Source organism: Artemia sp. Qi Xiang Cuo, chromosome 7 (genome assembly GCF_049724085.1).
Source record: "Artemia sp. Qi Xiang Cuo chromosome 7, ASM4972408v1, whole genome shotgun sequence".
NCBI classification, from domain to species: Eukaryota; Metazoa; Arthropoda; class Branchiopoda; order Anostraca; family Artemiidae; genus Artemia; species Artemia sp. Qi Xiang Cuo.
Window position 1 is genome coordinate 55,396,897 of NC_142800.1, and position 18,586 is coordinate 55,415,482.

At 35.3% G+C, this 18,586-nt stretch overlaps 1 protein-coding gene across 2 annotated transcripts in view; it reads left to right on the top strand.

Moving 5' to 3' along the window:
- The first annotated feature begins 12,522 nt into the window (after positions 1-12,522).
- LOC148950459 (glycogen synthase kinase-3 beta-like) overlaps positions 12,523-18,586 on the top strand; it is a 68,768-nt gene continuing 62,704 nt past the window's right edge. For both annotated transcript variants that reach the window (XM_089091619.1, XM_089091620.1), the window contains exon 1: positions 12,523-12,856. In XM_089091619.1, coding sequence (XP_088947745.1) covers positions 12,766-12,856 — 91 coding nt within the window. In that variant the 5' untranslated portion in view covers positions 12,523-12,765. The remainder of the gene's footprint in view (positions 12,857-18,586) is intronic.

An 18,586-nucleotide genomic window follows, 5' to 3' on the forward strand; every position in this document is an offset into this window, starting at 1 on the left:
CCTAGCCCGTTTTCTTACCCTGGTAAATCGTCAACAAAAAGTATGTATAAAATTTTAAATATCTTTCCACTGGATCTGGTTTCTTTCCATTCTGTTCTTTATATGATTAAACACGTTCAAGGTTTTTTGCCCGAGTATTTTTATTTGCATAGTAATTTTTTTCAGGATGATAATCAGGTTTTGCATGCATATTGGACCAGTGGCAGTTCTGTAGTCCGTCAGGCTTTAATAAAATCTGACAGGTCCGGTTTTTCACCTAGGCATAGTATTATAAATAATTGGAATAAATTTCATAGTTTTGTAGATTTGAATAATTCGTTGGTTAATAATAAAATTAGATTAATGAATCACTTAATCAGTGATTAATAATTTGATTTATTTTCTGGGGTGGATGCTTCTCATTTCACTTTATTTATTTGGTTTTTTGATTTTATTTGGATTTTGTTTGTTGTTACCATACGGAGAGTTGAAAAGCAATCTTTCTATTCCAGTATCTGGAGATAGTATTAATTATTTATTGTTGAGTGTATATAAACCCACACACGAGTTATTCTCACTGTGGGTCATTAATTTCATAGTTTTGTCAAAACATTTTTCATTGATTAATAAAGAACTTGAACCTGAACTTTGGGGCTTGCCGTTTTGTTTCAGAAGGAAAAAGGTAAATAAAACAAAAATAAACAATGAACAAACATGTTTTCATTCCTGCTAGATTTTATTCTACTGAAAACCTTGCTCCGTGACCCTAAAATTAGGCATTTTATTCCTTTTCAGTTTTTTGAAAAACTGAAAAGGAATCAAAAATTCCCAGTAGGAAGGATCCACCGTCTTCTGAGGAAGGGCAACTATGCGGAACGAGTTGGTGCACGAGCACTGTTTACCTTGCGGCAGTGATGCAGTATTTGGCTTCCGAGCTCCCCCGTCCTATAATCTTTTTGGATGTCTGTTCCTTTGGTAACGCTTAGGACATGTGATCAGCATTGTGAGGTACCCATTTGATTTGATATATAAGGTTGTGTAATTTTCCAATGAACCAATTGAAACAATCAGGGAAATTTTAGAAAGAAAGAAAATTAATAAGAGAGAAAATTAATGTGCCAAACATAGTCCCGTTACTACTAGCACGAGTCACTCCTTACATCGTTAACACCAAGAGTTTAAAATCTTAAGAAAAGATAAATATATCCCAATATTTCAAACTTGACGTCGATCAAAATAAAGTTTATGGTACCATTTTCTATCTGGGACACTAATATAGGCCCTTCCTTTAGAGTAATCAATTAAAGCCTAAACTCTTTACTTTTGATTAGAACTCCTTTTACTTTTTCTTACTACAATATTCATAAGTATTATATTTTCTCTCGCAAAATTCCCAGTAGAAAGGATTTACCGTCTTCTGAGAAAGGGAAACTATGCGGAACGAGTTGGTACGGGGCCACCCGTTTACCTTGCAGCAGTGATGCAGTATTTGGCTGCCGAGGTCCTTGAGCTTCCTGGCAATTCTGCACGAGACAACAAAAAAAAACTCATATCATTCCTCGTCACCTTCAGCTTGCCATTAGAAACGACGAAGAACTGAACAAGCTCCTGTCAGGGGTTACCATTGCCCGAGGAGGCGTTTCGCCCAGCATTCAAGCAGTCCTTCTACCCAAGAAGACTGAAAAAGGGCAAAGGCTTAAATGAATCCAACCTCGACCCCGCTACAAATTAACCAACAGCCCTTTTAAGAGCTACAAATTAGCTAAATGACACTATTGCATGTGACTATGTGGGAAGAAAAAAAGCTATAAAAGGAAGTAGACTGAATGTAAAAATGAAAAATGAAAAAAGGTGGCTTTCATATTTACCTAGTAATAAAGGGCAAGAATTTACGGGAACCGGGCGTGATATTTTCCTTAAAAAGCAATAAATTATACCCCAACAAAATCTAAATAAGTTTTCGAGGCTTTTGTAACAAGAAATAAAGTTCGCTTGCCCATTCATCTAGTTACAAAGCAGAGGCATTTACTGTTCAAGAGAGAGCTCATCCCCCCCCCCCCCCCAAAAAAAAAACAATAGATTAGGCACGAAAATCAAGGAGCTGTTTGAAAAATAACCAAAGAACAAAAGCCAGTTCAAAGGCCATCTATTTTGACTGATCTAAACTAGGAAGCTATAGGGTAGCCTACTCATCAAAGGTAGAAACATTTTGTGTCCTTGCTGTTTTGTTTCAGAAAGAAAAAAGGTTAAAAAAACAAACCAAAAAAAGACAATGAAGAAACAACTTGTCCTGAAAGGTTTAACTTAATAATGTAAGCCTTTCTTGAAATATTGCTTTGTAACCTTTTTGACAATCTACATGCTCATAGTCCGTTTCGATTTAGTTAAACATCCGCCTTAATGTTTCTTGAAAACTTCAACCTGATTGATTAAGCTTCAAATTCAAGCTCAATACCATCAACCGTTGCTGAAGCAGTGCTGATATCTCAGCTTGACAACCTGTGTGAGCATAGTGTATTTCGATCTAGTTCAATACGGTTTCTATATTCCGCGAAATTTTCGCCTTAATATTTTATATTTAGTAGCAGCAGTAGTAGTATCTGTAGTAATAGCACTAGCAGTAGTAACAGTAGTGGTAAAATTAATAGTAGTAGCCTTAGCTTTATTAGCAGTTGTAGTAGTAGCCAGGGGCATCCCGAGGGGGAAGGGCGCGCTGCACACTCCTCCAATATTTTTAGCATTCGGTAAAATTTTCAGCGAAGGCGAAAATATCGGCAGAAATTTTGCAAAATCGGCCGAAATTTAGCAAAGTTTTTTTAGTTCTGCAGAAAATTCGGCATAAATCAGGTAGCAATTCGGTAAAATTTACGAAGATCCAAAATTTCACCTTCAAACCCTTAGGCATAGTTGAAATAGTAGTCATAGTAGTAGTATCAATAGAACTTGTAATATTAATAATAATAGCACTTGTACTAGCAGCAGTAGTAGTATTAAATTATTGTCTTTTTGTCAGTTGAACATCCCTCTTATAAAGTCTTGGAAGTTTCAACTTACAATTAGTTTACAATAGTCAATCAATACAATTAGTATCAATATCAATATCAATACAATTAGTCATTACTCATTGCTAATATTATCGATATTTCCTTTTGATAACTTGTATATTCATATACTTTTTGAAATTTTCATCCTAATGCTCTTAGCTTTACAAGTAGTTGCAATCGAAGTAGTAGTTGGGGTAATAGTAATATTGATAGTAGTAGTAGAACTAGTAAACATAGCAGCGGTAGTAGTATTAGTAGTAGCGTGAACATATTGCCTTTTGGTCAATGGATCATCTTCTTTAAGCATTCTTTGAAAGTTCCAACTTAATCCCCAGATTAATTCTTGAGATACGCCATTTCGACAATCTGAATGAACATAGTATTTTTTTTATTTAGTTCGAATTTGCCCTCAGTATTCTATCAAATTTTCACCTTCATAGACTTAACCTTAATTGTATTAGTATCACAGTAGTTGTGGGGGTAGTAGGAGAAGTAGTAGCAGCATTAGTGTTGTATTAGTAATAGTAGTAACGGTAGTAGCAGCAGTGTTAATAACAGTTGTAGCATGTACATGTTTGCCTTTTGGTCAGTTGAACATCCCCCTCATGATGCCCCGGAAATTTCTCCTTGTCATGGTAGGCCATTCCAAAAATATTGCTGATGTGCCCTTTTGACCCCCTTTTTACGCGCTTGTTATCTTTATGCTCTAAGCCTTACAAGTTGTTGTAATTGAAGTAGTAGTTAGAGTAGTTTGGGAGTAGTAGTAGTAGTAGTAGTAGTAGTAGTAGTAGTGTCACTAGTATTAGTAAAGTAGCAGTAGTAGTATTAGTAAAAGTATCAGTGGTAGTAGTGTCAGTAGTGGCATGCACACATACCCTTTTTGTCAATTAATCTTCCTGTTTAAACATTCTCTGATAGTTTCAACTTAACACCCAAATCCGTTCTTGAGATACACTCTTTTGACACTCTGCACGCACATAGTGTGATTTGATTTATTTCAAATTCCCCTCAATATTTTGTCCAATTTTCACCTTCATACGCGTAGCCTTAATTGTAATAGTATAATAGTAGTAGTTGTAGTAGTAGGAACAGCAGTAGCAGTAATAGAGCTGTATTAGTAGCTGTAGTAACAGTAGTAGCAGCATTATTAATAGCGGTAGTTGCAGGTACATGCTACCTTTCGTTGAACATCAGTTGACATTAGAACATTAGTTGAACATCCCCTCATGATGCCTCTGAAGTTTCCTCTTGATACTGTAAGCCGTTCCAAAAATTTTGCTGTTACGCCCGTACCAGCAATCTGTATGCCCATAGTATGTTTTGATTTTGCTCAATTTTCTTCCCAACGTTTCCTCAGATGTTTATTTTAATATTCTCAGCCTTGGCAGTACTCGCTATATAATTATTGTGCAAATATTGGCTTTTTGGTCAATTGATCATCTCGCTAATCATTTCCTGGAAGTTCCAAATTAATATATATAGTGACCATTCCTGAGTTACACCTTTTTTACAACTCGTACCCAAATAACGTACATTGACTTGGTTCAACATTCCCATTAAGATTCTTTGAAAGGTTCACCTGAATGCCCTTTGTGCTTTTGGAAAGTAAAGGTCAAACATCCCAACCTTTCTCATTAACATATACTGTATTTAAACGATAAACGAATTCTCTAACTTACAGCCCTTGCCCTGAGGGCTGAAGAGGGCTTGAAATTACCAAAGGCATAATTACTGGACCTTTTAACTATGTTGAGAAAAATAGCTGTCTGAAAATTTTGATAAGATGTCTTTTGTGAAATGGTGAGCATGGGGCGGTCCTGGTTGCCTTCCAATCCCTTTTGACTCTTAAAAAGGGTACTAGAACTTTCGATTTTTCCAATTTAATGAGCCCCATCCGAAGTTTTTGCAATCACCCCTTCCATAAGAACCTTATATACTCCCTGGGGCATAACTTACAACCCTTGCTTCCAGGCTCTGGGGATTTTTTCAACCCCAAAAGTCTTTTTATTTGATCTTTTGACTATTTTGAATAAAATGGGTATCTTAAAATTTCTATTGGATGTATTTGGGGAAAAAGGGACTAGGGGGGACGGGCTAATTGCCTTTCAGCTATTTTTGACTCTTAAAAAGGGCATTAGAACTTCTGTTTTCCAATCGATTGAGCCCTCTCCGAAGCTTATAACACCACCCCTTTCATAAAAAAATGTGTATGTTAATAATGGGCAACTAGCATAACTTATTGTCCTTGCTCTGAGGGCTGTGGGGGAGAGGGGTTTTCAAACCCCACTCATCCAATATCCAATTATCTTTTGTAACCAGTTTGAAGGGAAAATAGAAAATCTTTGAAAAAATAAGTTTTGTCACTGGTTGGCATTTAGAAGCTCTTTTTAAAACAATTTCTAAGTAATTGTATACTATTTTAAATGCAAATGCAAATCCTGGTAGTGCTAAATGACCTTAAAGCTGGAACTTGAGCTCATTATCCCAATTTCAGGAAATGCAGGGTAAGGATAGTTGTGAATCATTCGTCCAATCATTACAATCACTCCATTCTCAACAATGAATGAGTCTTCTTTGAGTTTCCGCTCAGAGAATTTATCATGGACCACATTTTTGAAAGACTGTTTGGTACCATTAAGATATACTAACCTCACATAACCTAATTATTAGCCCTTCCGGAGTAACTTAAGAGTCACTGGTGGTTCCTGAAACTGGACTAAATTTTATTGTCGTTGATTTCTTAAATCTATCGACCTGATTAATCGAAATTTAATAATTGAAAGGTCTCGCCAAATGTAATGCTGAGCATTTATTGTCAAAATTATCAAACATTTTTTGCTTATTTTTTGGTAATCGGTGAAGTAAGTGAATGCTTTTTTGCATTTTGCATCCATGCACGGAGTCTTTTCTGCGTCCTTGAATATATCATGGATGCAGAAAAATTATCATTTATAAACTTTTTTTGCATTCATGGATGCAAAAAAGACTCCGTACTTAGTTCACTTTTTTTTATAAATGATAATGGTTTATCCCCTAGTATTAAACATAGTTCAAAATTGACAGCATGGAAATAGCTGACATTTCAAAAAAAAAGCTCATGGGCAAACCTTTATCAAAGATAATGCAAGCAACACCACATCTGCAAATATGACAGTCAATACTAATGTACTATAGCAAGTAGCCTCATCACCTGCAATACCTCTGGTACTAATCCCATAGCCTTAAATTGACAGTAATAATGAGAAATATCCATTTCATTTGATCTCAAATGAGATAAACACATTGTTAATAGTGAAAATCAGCTGATTTTTGTCGTTTCCTTCACAAAAGAATGTCCAAATCTGATTACCCAAAACTATACCATCTTCGTGGAATTTATTTTTCGTTTGATCAAAAACCTTTGAGTAAGTTTATCTTACTCAGGAACTGACTGGTAGAATCGAATCAACAGTAGTCCAAGTGTCAGCGCAGTCTTAGTTCAGAGCGATTTATCTTCCGTGTAACATTTTTTTTTTCAGTCGCGCTACTTAGAACGGATGGTCATAAAAATTGGCGAAAGTACCCATTTGATTGCAAATTAGAATTTTCAACACCGTTTTTAAAGGACTGAGACCATAAGAGAGAAGCTTATCTTCAACATACGGTGTGTGAGCCCCAACACTCGGCCTGTGAAAGGCTTATATTATATTGGAATCTCTAATTACGCAAAAGCACAATCTTCGTGTTATTCTTTAGTTTAAAGTCATGAGGTGTCAAATCAGCAACTTCAATTCAATTTAAAAATTCTGGCGTGGGTTCAATTCCTACCTTTCTGCCAATGCTTCAAAGAAACATCCGTTTATAGAATTTGTTTTTTCTTAGAAATCTTTGTGATCCTCACTGTTGCTTCTCTTCTAACCGCAAATTTCGTTTACGATTCGATGTGATCATTCCTGTCACATATCTTCTAAACCCAGATTTCTTTGTCCATTGTTTTCATTTAGGATTCATTGTGATGCTTGTCGTCGCATGTCTTCTAACCACTGATCTTGTTGCGCTTCATTTTCGTACATAATTACCCGCAACAACCAGGAATGTTTCAATGCCTATGCCCTCTGAAATAGCAAAATTACGCATTGGAAGTTCTGACCTGAATTCAACTTCTCCTTCCTGTTTATTCTTTACAAAAACTAAAATAACACGCTTCTTATTCCCTTGTAACTTCTGAAATATCTAAATTACGCAACAGAGTAACTATCGTGTTATTCTTTAGTTTTAAGTTACATTTTCGTTTGCAATTCACTGTGATTTGTGTTGTTTCTTGTGCCATGCCTTTTTCTTTAGCTGTTCCGTGTCATTTTTCATCTTGTGTAATTTTGAATGTGCCATAGATACTAAAAATTACTATCTTCTTTCTGTTTATCCTTCACAGACTCACACACACACACACACTAAACTAGCACGTTCCTTCATTTCATTGTAATTTTGATTTTTGCAATTTTGTATTATAATTTTCACTGCAATTGATTGTAATTTTTGTTCTTTCTTATTCCATCCGTTTTTCTTTAGGTGTTCAAAGTTATTCGTCATCTTTTGTAATTTTGCATGTGTCTCAGATACAACAACGATACGACAACCCCTAGGGAAAAAAATGATGTTATTTTTGTTCTTTGAATTTATATAAATGTAACGCCACTCCTATGAGTTATTTCTGGCATGGATTCAGTTCCTCTTTCCTGTTTATCCTTCATTAACGCTAAATTAACTTCATTCCGTTCCAGGGTAAATGAGGAATTCATGCGAGAATTCATTTTATCATTCTTGTGTATCTTTGCAGACGCTTAAATAGCACTTCTTCATTCTAGGAGGAAAAATCAGCAATTTCGATTAAATTAAGTAGTAAAAAAGGCTATAAAGACTTTTTCAAACTCATGACATCTCTAGATTATTTTTTTTCAGGCCAGAAAATCCCAGGGTGCCAATTTTCCAAAAAAGTATTAGCCTTGATTCTGTGAGAAACAATTTACTTACATGATGATACTTTTTGGAAGTAGATATGCTGTGTTACAGTGTGGTTTTGGAAAGGGGAGAGGAGGTGACACCCAAATTTCTACTCCTAGGTAAATATTTGAAAAGTACCGGAGTCAACGTTATAGATTATGAGCCAGTGTTTTATTCAGCTGATGGAAGAGCTTTACCGAAGGTCCTATCCTTTTATGGTATACCAGATAAATAGACTTAAGTGATTAGGGCCATGGACGGGATTAACATGACTGCGGAAAAGTATTTCGTTTCGTATAGAATCAGGATAATTAGGGTTGTTCTCTATTCCTACTTATGTGGATCATTCTGTTGGACTTTGTCCTAAGGAACACCGTGTCATGATTATTGCCCTTTCAATTGACTACCTCCCTTTAAATATTTTCCCCAGCTTCTATGATGATATCAATCCTTATTTTCTTGGCTAAATGCTATTTTCCTCGATTTTCAAGATGCGGATCTTTAAATCTCCAGCTTTTGGTTTCAGAAATCATGAAAAATCAATTGGCTATCTCAGAAAGTGTATACTCTGGCATTTTAACGCCAAAAACTCATTATGCGATTTTCCCGGCACTATGTCGCAGACATGGTTGTAGCTTGATTTATTTTTAAACTTCAAAGTCAATAGATTTGACTTTCTTTGTTGTTCAAGTCGGGGATAGTTTTCTTTTTATTCCAAGGTGGAAAGAAAAAAAATGTAACGATTAGTCCCCGAAGCCGCGCCACGCCGACATGACGGTGGCGAATGTGCGATTTAGTATCGGCGGCGGCGCTGAAATCTTTTTGGCGCCGCGCCGCCGATTTTTCTGATTAAAAATAATAATAAAATTCCACTTCACCAAGCACGTTCAACCTCGATTTTAGTAAGGATTTTTAAATGGTTGGCTAAAAACATACAGGAACAACATGACTTACTTGACTTACTTACTTGTTGTGTTTATGTTTAACATCGCATTGTTCCTATAAAATCCCATGTTTAGTCATTTCCTTCTTGTTAATTATTTGGGCTAATGTGTGTATAACTTTCAAAGTTTGAAGTTCAAACATCTCCTGTTCATCAAATACATACGAAAAGGAAGTGTAAAAACAAAAGAAATAACAACATCGAAAAAACACTGTATACATGTCAGATACCATGGCTTAACAACACCAACTATTTTAAATCAGCGGTTACATCACTTCAGTTACAACTGATGCAACAAAAGTGAGTTTGTTCGCTCTGCCTGGATCCATTGATCTTTTTGCAGTCACTATCAGTCCTGTCGTATTAAAAAGCCGTTTAGCTGGGGCACATGTGGCCAGTATAGCCAGAACTTGACGAGCGTAAACTGCCACTCGCGGGATCTGATGCTAGTATTGGACCTTGGGGTCCCACAGAATGCCGCAAATGGGCTTCTTCTTTGTATCTGCTGAAATAAGTTTTTTTATAAGGGAGAACAAACCGGCACCTTTATCATAGGGCTCCTGTGCCCTACACTACAGGAAGAACTAAACTGCACCTTTACCCTCTTTTCTTATCAACACGGAATAACCCTCCAAAATTCTTTTCTGAAAGAAGTGGTCAAGTTATAACGTTTCAAGTCAAAATTGAAGGCTACATAAACTTCAGTGTGCTATACTAACTGTGCAAAAAAATGTAATTGATTTCTATAGATATATTTCTATACTAGCTCTAGATAATCTACCAAGCGGGAAACTACCATAAATCAGCACCGATAAATAAATGAAACCCGAAACAAACAGAAATTTCAATAAATAACCGAGCCAAACTCAAAACGAGCAGAAATTAACATGAGTTGGGCTCAAAACCCCTATGCCTTACCAAGGCAGAGCATGATTTTCACTTTACTGAAAAAATATAAATGTTTTTACTTTTATAACTTTAATAAATCAAATATTATTAACATTTTGATTACTAAATATCAGTATATGTATATTAAACTGACAATGCATATTCATTTGTATTTTTTTCTGTAAAGTGCAAATTATGTTCTGGCCTTGGGAAGAGATAAGGGTTTTAAGCCCAACTTATGCTAATTTCGGCTCGTTTTGAGTTTGACGCGGTTATTTATTGTAATTTCTGTTTGTTTTGGGGTTCGTTTATTTATCGATGCTGATTTGTGGTAGTTTCACGCTTGGTAGATTATTTGATTTTAATTTTGCTAATTTTTTGTTTAATGGAGTTCTTTACTTTTCTTTGAAAAACTTACTTTTCGGAAACAGTTTTTTAATTAATTTCTGTTCGTTTTATATTGACATAGTCTTTTCAGGGAAAAAGAAAATAATACTTTAAATCTTTTCGTTTTTTTAAGAATTTATAGTTCGGCCTGCTATTTGTAGGCTGGAAAAAAAAATTTCAGCAACATTTAAAAACATAGACTCTTTTAAAAATCTGGACACAAATAGTAGTGTTTAATTTAGTTTCATACCTTCTGTAGTTGACCTGAAATGGAAAACTTGATAACATTCGCAAAAAAATTTGTTTACTTTCTTTGATAGCTTGGATACACTTACGCTATTTTGATTTGGTCAAATTTTAAGAGCAGAAGAAACTCCAAAAGTTGGAACATAATACCCTCAGTTGTTCTTGGGATACTGCTGAGATGCCTTATGGGGAATTAGCATTAACATAGCGCATTTTGATTTAATCTTAAGGCAACATTTACTTTTTAAACATAAAGGAAAATGGGAGGGTGGGCGTGGGAGGGGGATTAGTTTCCCTCCAATCACTTTCGACTATTAAGAAGGACATCAGCCCTTTCTATTTTTAATCTAATGAGCCCTTTTCGAAGTTGCTACGACAACTCCTTCGATACGAAGTGCCCTGGTCTAAACAACAACAACAACAACAAAATGATACATTATACCCACATCGATCTCTACTAAAAAATGTCAAGCCTTCCAATCACTTTTAATTATTAAAAAGGGCACTAGGCTTTTCGATTTCCAATCGAATGATCCCTTTTTGAGTTTCTACAGCAACGCTTTCTATAAGCACCTTATATGCCCCCAGGGCATAAATTACAACCCTTACCCTAAGGACTGTGAGAGTGGTTGTCATCGTCTATGACCAAATTTCAAGAACTTTCAACTATGTTAAACAAAATGGCTATCTCAAAATTTTGATTGGATGTGTTTCAGGAAATGGTGGGCGTGGAAGGGGTGTTAGTTGCATTCCAATCATTTTCGACTATTAAAAAGAGCACAAGCCACTCCAATCTCTAATTAAATGAGCCCTTTTCGAAGATTCTACGACAACTTCTTCGATATGAAGTGTCTGGTCTAAAGGAAAAAACAATAAATAATATATTGTTCCAACATCGTTCTTATATACCCCCAGGGCATAACTACAAAACCCTTGCCCTAAGGGTTGTGGGGAAGTAACCTCCTCAAAAAACATATTTTCTCTTTGGAAATCAGTTACTCTGAACAAAATGGCTATCTTAAAATTTTGATTGGATGTGTTTGGGGAAATGGTGGGCATGGAAGGGGTGTTAGCTGCGTTCCAATCATTCGACTATTAAAAAGCGCACTAGCGATTCCAATTTCCAATCGAATGAGCCTTTTTCGAAGTTTCTACGACAACTCCTTTGAAACAAATTTCCCTGGTATGGAAAAAAATAATACATTGTGCCAGCATTGTTGTTTCCTTAGGTAGCGCGATTGCCCTGCCTATGATATCATCCTGAATTACCTAATGCTCTTTTACTACCTCTTTTCATCCGAAAAAATCAGAAAGAAAAATGAACAGAATTTTAAAGTGGAAGGTAGAATTTTTTTTCAAGAAAAATTTCTTCTTCTCCTTTCTACGAACCGATATACATGGTGAGCCCAAGATGAAAGTATTTATTCTTAAGAAACAGATTAGCCGGGATAACGGTTGAAGCCCGGAGTGCGATATCGATAAGCAAAAAGAGAGAAAAAAACAAAAAAAAACGGCGGCGTATTAGTGAAGCCACCGCCGATAGAATCAGTGGCGGCGTCAGCGCGCTGAGGCAAGCTCGGCGGCGCGCCGCCGTATTTTTTTGGGGGGCGCGCCGCCGACTTTTCGTCGCGGCTTCGGGGTCTAGTAACGATGTTGCATTCGAAGCGACTTTTCCACTATTAGCGAAGATTCCTAAAAAAGAAAATCAAACCCTGACTGGAATGGATGCTGAGTGGCTCTGCCATACGATCCTTACTCTTGTTGTGCATATTCCTTAAAAGGATTTAAAACTTTTAGTTATGTAAGAAGGAAATTTTGTTACGTGACAGTATGTTGAGGACATGTTAGACTATCTAATTACGAATAGATCCCTTGAAACGATTTGGAGACTCTGGTCATTCTAAGCTATCTGAGCCATCTTCATAAGGTTTTACTGGGATTAACACAAGTACCCTTCTGTTAACTGTTGTATTTGCTTAGGCTTGTCTGACGGTTAACTATATTGTCGAAACGCCGATCGCTTATTGAATAGTTATGAAAGAAAAGAAGAAAAAATTGAAAATTAAAATTATATTGAGCTGAATTAGCCCTCAAGAAAAGCAACCTTAATATCTCCATGTCTGGATTATTTTAGCCCTGCATAGCTCTAAATTGAACTTTGAATGTGTCTATTTACTTTATATTTATGAAACTGGATATACAGTGGATGGTGGAAACATTAAATGCAATTTTACTTGATGACCCCTCAAAGTTGACTGAATTGGGAATAAGTGTTCTATAATAGTTTGTTATGATATTATGAGCAGTAGTAGTAGACCAAGGACAACTTCATTTGCAGAAGGAAACAGGAATTCACAAATTTCAGGTCTAGGAAACATGAAGATTAGTAGTAAGTTGGATCCTCATTTTTTTATGCCAAACAATAAATCCCTCCCCAATCATAATATTACAAATGACCCAGGTAAAATTCTACTTTAGCTAATTTTGGCTATCTTGGAAAGGGGTTAGGTTAGGAAAATGAAACATTCAGGGATGGGCCTACAGGCTAAAGTAGCCTATGTCCTGGGAAGGTATTTTGAAATGCCAGTCTATATCTACCAAATCATATTATTGAGTTAGGACTAAAGTGAATACACCATTTGATGCCTTTTTTTATGCTGATTATGAATATAATAAGCATTTCTATCAGAAATCAAATTTCAGCCCCCCCCCCCGATATATGCCAATTCATGGTTAGGTTAGGTATAGCCTAAAGAAGGGGGGGGGGGCTGAAATTCATTTCCAATAGGAATGCTTATTATATTTGTTATAAGCATAAAAAAAGGCATCAAATGGTGTATTTACTTTATTCCTAACTCAATAATATGATTTGGTAGATATTGACCAAAGTACCTATCTCCACTTCTTCACCCTCTAGAGGATCCTGAAATTTGCCTACATGACAGGTATATGCCTATTGAAATTTTGACAAAACAACATTTTACCTTAATTTTCAGTTATTACCAGTTTCTTTTTCTTTAGCTTTATTTCTGAAAATGCAATTCCTGTTATTTGAGTAGAATTTCAGATAAATATTTACCAAGTTATATTATTGAGTTACAACTAAAGTGAATATACCACTTGATGCCTTTTTTATGCTGATTACAAATATATTAATCATTTCTATCCAAAATGAATTTTAGCCCCCCTCCCTATATATGTCAATTCAGGATATATATTTGCACATTTGGGGGTGGGGGGGCTAAAATTCATTTCCAATAGAAATGATTCTTATATTTGTAGTCAGCATAAAAAGGCATCAAATGGTATATTCACTTTAGTTGTTACTCAATAATATGATTTGGTAAATATTTACCAAATTTTAAGCCATATCAATGTTGTTTTTTTTTTAATTCAGGAAATATATTTGTCTATCTTTAAAACCTAATAAATTGGGATTGACCAAAGTTGTGAAGCTGAAAACAATTTTCTTGTAGCCTACTTCATTTAAGTAGAAGATCTATTTTGCAAAGTTTCACTTTGGTAACACACAGATTTTTAAAGGTCATCAAAGGTTGGGACCCTCTAGAGGGAGAAGGAGAGGTAGGTACTTCAAAATACCTTCCCAGGACATACTTTAGCCTGTAGACCCATTCCTGAAAGTTTCATTTCTGGTAAATTTTTTGCAGTTAATATTATTGACTTACCAATAAAGTAAACATACCACTTGATGCCTTTTTTATGCTCTTTCCAAATATTATAATCATTTTTGTCAGAAATGAATTTTACCCCCACCCCTATATATACCTATTCAGGGTATATTTTTGCACATTAGGGGGGAGGGGGCTAGATTTTATGGTACTTTCCCATTATCAGGGCCTTTCTAGAAAGTCAAGTTTGGTTAATGCTAATGAAATAAAATAGGATGAATATAAATAGTTTATAAACAAATTTGGGCTATATATTTGTACATTAGAGGGGGGGGGTAAAGCATTGCATATATTAAATACATAACCTACCCCCCCCCCCCAAAAAAAAAATCCAAAAAAGCACTGTTTAATATTGTATACACAATAAAAACCTTACCATCATTGCCTGCTCTACAACAAATTCACAAAATGGGTTTCATCATTGTCAATCTATAGTGTTTAAGCCAAGCAGCCCTGATAATGGGAAAGAACCAATTTTATTTCTGATGTAAATGAGAGGTAAGTTTAAACTTTACACTCCCCCCCCCTAATGTGCAAATATATACCCTGAGTTGGTATATTTAGGGGTGGGGGTAAAACTCATTTCGAACAAAAAGGATTATCATATTTGGAAAGAGCATTAAAAAAAGGCATTTAGTGGTATGTTTACTTTATTGGTAAATCAATAATATGAACTATGAAAAATCTACCTTATTTCCCAACCTAACCCCTTTCCAAGATAGCCAACAGTAGCTAAAGTAGAATTTTACCATGACCCAAGATCGGTAAAAGCTAAATATTGATCAGTTCATATAAATGACCTAACAAATAAGTGAGCATACCACTTGATGCCTTTTTTGTGCTCTTTTCAAATATAATAGCCTAATTGCTTTACTTGCAAATTCAGTTTTAACCTAACCTTATCCAATTATCTAGCCCATATTATAAATTTCCCATGTATTTTTTTATTCTCAATTTTATCACCATCAAATCAATTGACAGGTAAACTGGTTTTAACAAGATTGATGCTAGGCTAACAGAGGTTGATAGGTAAGTTTCTAGTGAGCCACATAATTTAGCTAAGATGAAAGTGAAAATGTCACTTGATGCCTTTTTTTATGCTCTTTCATAATTCAAGAATTGCTTCTGGGGCTAGTTGCACCTTGAACCCTTAAAGAGGCCCTAAAGGTATTTCATTTTTGTAACCACACAAAGAAGTTCTCAACACTAGTTAAATTATTGAAAAGTGGTTAAAAATATATCACTAGTTTATAAATAAGTTGTTAAAGAGTAACATACTCTAAAAATACTTAGGCCTATTTATAACAATTCAAACCTTATTAATTAGGCGACTCAAATATAAACGTTTTCTAACAGTTTCAAGTTTTTCATATGCTGTTGGCAAAAATAGCATGGTAAACTTGCAGTAGGCCATATAATTTAGCTAGGATGAAAGTGAAACCATCATTTGATACTTTTTTTATGCTCTTTCATTATTCATATAAAATACCTTCAGGGCCTCTTTGTGGGCTCAAGATACAATTTGTAAAATCAAAGATTGTTTAAAGTCAATGCCTCTGGAAAGAGAAAGGGTAGAGGTAGGTGGTTCAACATACCCCCCCCCCCCCCAGCTGACCATTAAGGCTCTGAGTACATTCCTGAGAGTTTTATTCATGTAACTCAACTAAATTCCAAGGTAACAATAAGCCCTTTAAACTAGAGTTTCAACCTGTGTTGATTATGCTAATGAATTGGGCTCTAGATGCTTTACAATTCTTAGAGAATATACAGGTTCACTGTTTTGAAAGTTATACAGCCTAGGATGATTACAGAGGTGCTAGACTATCCTCTAGACTAGCTACAAAAACAAAAATGGTAGCTTAACAGTTTTTGCATGGCCTCTTCAGAACTAAACTCTATAGTGGTCTACTAAATGAGTAGTAGGTATCATTTAACATTATTTTCAAATCTAATGGTTGATAGTATAACAATCATAGTAACAGTATGGAATCAATGCTTCTGGAGGAAGCATCTTAATAAAACAAGGGTAGCACTATTAGATACCTTGTTGAAAACACAAAGAAATAAATATAAAGACAACAAACAGGTCTATTTTATAAAATAAACTTCCTTATTTTATACTGTTTCCTAATATCATAGTTGCTTTTTCTCACAATCCTCCCCCCCCCCTGAGGGTCTCTGAGCTCTAGGATACATAAAAAACTAAAGAAACATTAAAATAATGAGATTCTTACCTAAGAATATACAGCATGTTTCTATAAATCAGACTATCCTGTTTCCTTCCATTGCTATCCACTTTTTAAATAATTTTGAATAATATTTTGGTAAATTTTGTGCTCAAACACAGACAGGATAGATTCTAGGCTTCAGAAAAATTCTTTTTAACAAAGGACCTATGAGATATAACTAGGTTGAATTAATGGAGAAATATATTATCAGGGTTAAATATGGGAATATCCATCTAGGCTAGGGATAGGGTGCATTGTCAGGGTAACAACTGACATAATGGAGAGGAGCATTCAATAAGGCATCTGTGGTACTATACCACTTTTTTGTATATAATTTTTTTTGGTGGAAATTTAAATAGCCTAGGTCCTGTCACCTAGCCTATGCAATTGTCTAAGTCCTATAAATTAGGAAAGGGTTGTGGCCCTGGGTTCAAACCTGAAAGTTTTGTTAACCTAGCATGACTTCTTCCCAAGGTAGCAACAGCCTCTTGGTAGTATTCTTGTTGATTGGCTCTTCAGAGGGAAAAACTATAATCACAAAAGAGCATTATCAGTTGATTTTACCAATCAGCACTTTTTCCAAATATAAGGATTGCTTTCATGACAGTTTCTCCCCATTCCTCCCTAATTATGTAAGACATAATAGATAATCATTCCAAAATAATGATGGTAGCTGGATAAGTACAATTCTTCTAACATGAGTTAAGGGTGTTCTTGTAGTTTTGTATCTAGCCTAGGGATACATTTGGTTTCATTTGTTTTTTTGGGGGGGGGCGGGTGCAAATATCAGAGTAACAACCATTAAATTTGGAAAGGGTTTTGATTTTGGAATCAAATGGCACTATTCTTTTCTTATATTAATGTTTCATTCAGAAGAGCCCATAGACAAGAACATTAGCAAAAAACTTTGCCAATTCAATTGGTTACTTATACTTATATATTTTTGCTACTTATTTCTCATGGAGTGCAGCTAGGAATACTAGCAAAAAAGCTTTATGTTTAATAGAGAGGAGAAGGGGCTTGTACAGGAATTATCTGAGTGATATATCATATGAAAACAAAAGGAAAGTAAAGTAAGTGAAGAAAGCATTAAAATATGAACTAAGAAGTTGTGGAGTGGAGGTCATGGATAAAATTGCCAAGGATCTGGAAGATGCAGATAGATGGCATAATAGTAAAATATTGTACTGGCATGTTAATAAACTGAAGGGGATTAGCCAATCTGGACTTGTCCCAGTTAGAGATAGGAACAGGGCCACTATTAGTGATCAGGAAAGAGTTAAAGAGAGATGGGCAGAATATTTTGAGAATGTGCTAAACCAAGATAGAGTTGCCAAAAAACATACAGGGAAATGAAAAATTTTGTGATACCTTGAATGTGAAGGAAGATTTGTTTTGTGAGGAAGAATTAGCAATAGCACTAAAAGGATTAAGAAACAATAATTCTCCAGGTGGTAATAGTGTGATAAATGAGTTTCTAAAAGGTGGTGGCTCTGAGGTTAGAAATAAGTTGCTGAAGATTATGAATAGGATTTCTGAAAAAGGGGAAGTACCTAGCAATTTTAGGAAAACCCTTATTAAACCACTCTATAAGAAAGGTGATAAGAGTGAGTGTGGTAATTATTGAGGCATTAGTCAGATCAATATAGGTAACAAATTACTTAGCAGTAGTTTTAGAAAAGCTAGAGAATGTGTTTACCATTTTTTCACTTCTAGGTTAATAATTGAGAAGTGTCTGAGCTATCTAACACCTTTGGTCCTCAGTGTTATAGATTATGAGCAAGTGTATGATTTTGTTGATAGAAGAGCTTTAGGAAAGGTCATATACTTATATGGTATTCCAGACAAATATATTAAAGTGGCTAGTGCTATATATGAGAATAATACTGCTGTAGTTAAGGTAGGAAACGAGGTTAGCAGCTGGTTTTGTATTGAATCAGGAGTTAAGCAGAGTTGTGTTCTATCCCCCTTTATTTGGATTGTTTTGATGGCCTTTGTCTTAAGGAGCACAGGAAAGGCAATGGGAGACCACAGAATCAAATGGGGAGGAAAAACCCTCCTGGACTTAGATTATGCTGATGTTTTAAGCATCCTAGATGAAAGTGTGGGCAGAATGAATGAACCTTTTGATGGTTTGTGAGTTCAGGGTTCTAGAATACGTTTGAGAATTAATGTTAAGAAGACTAAGTCACTAAGGCTAGA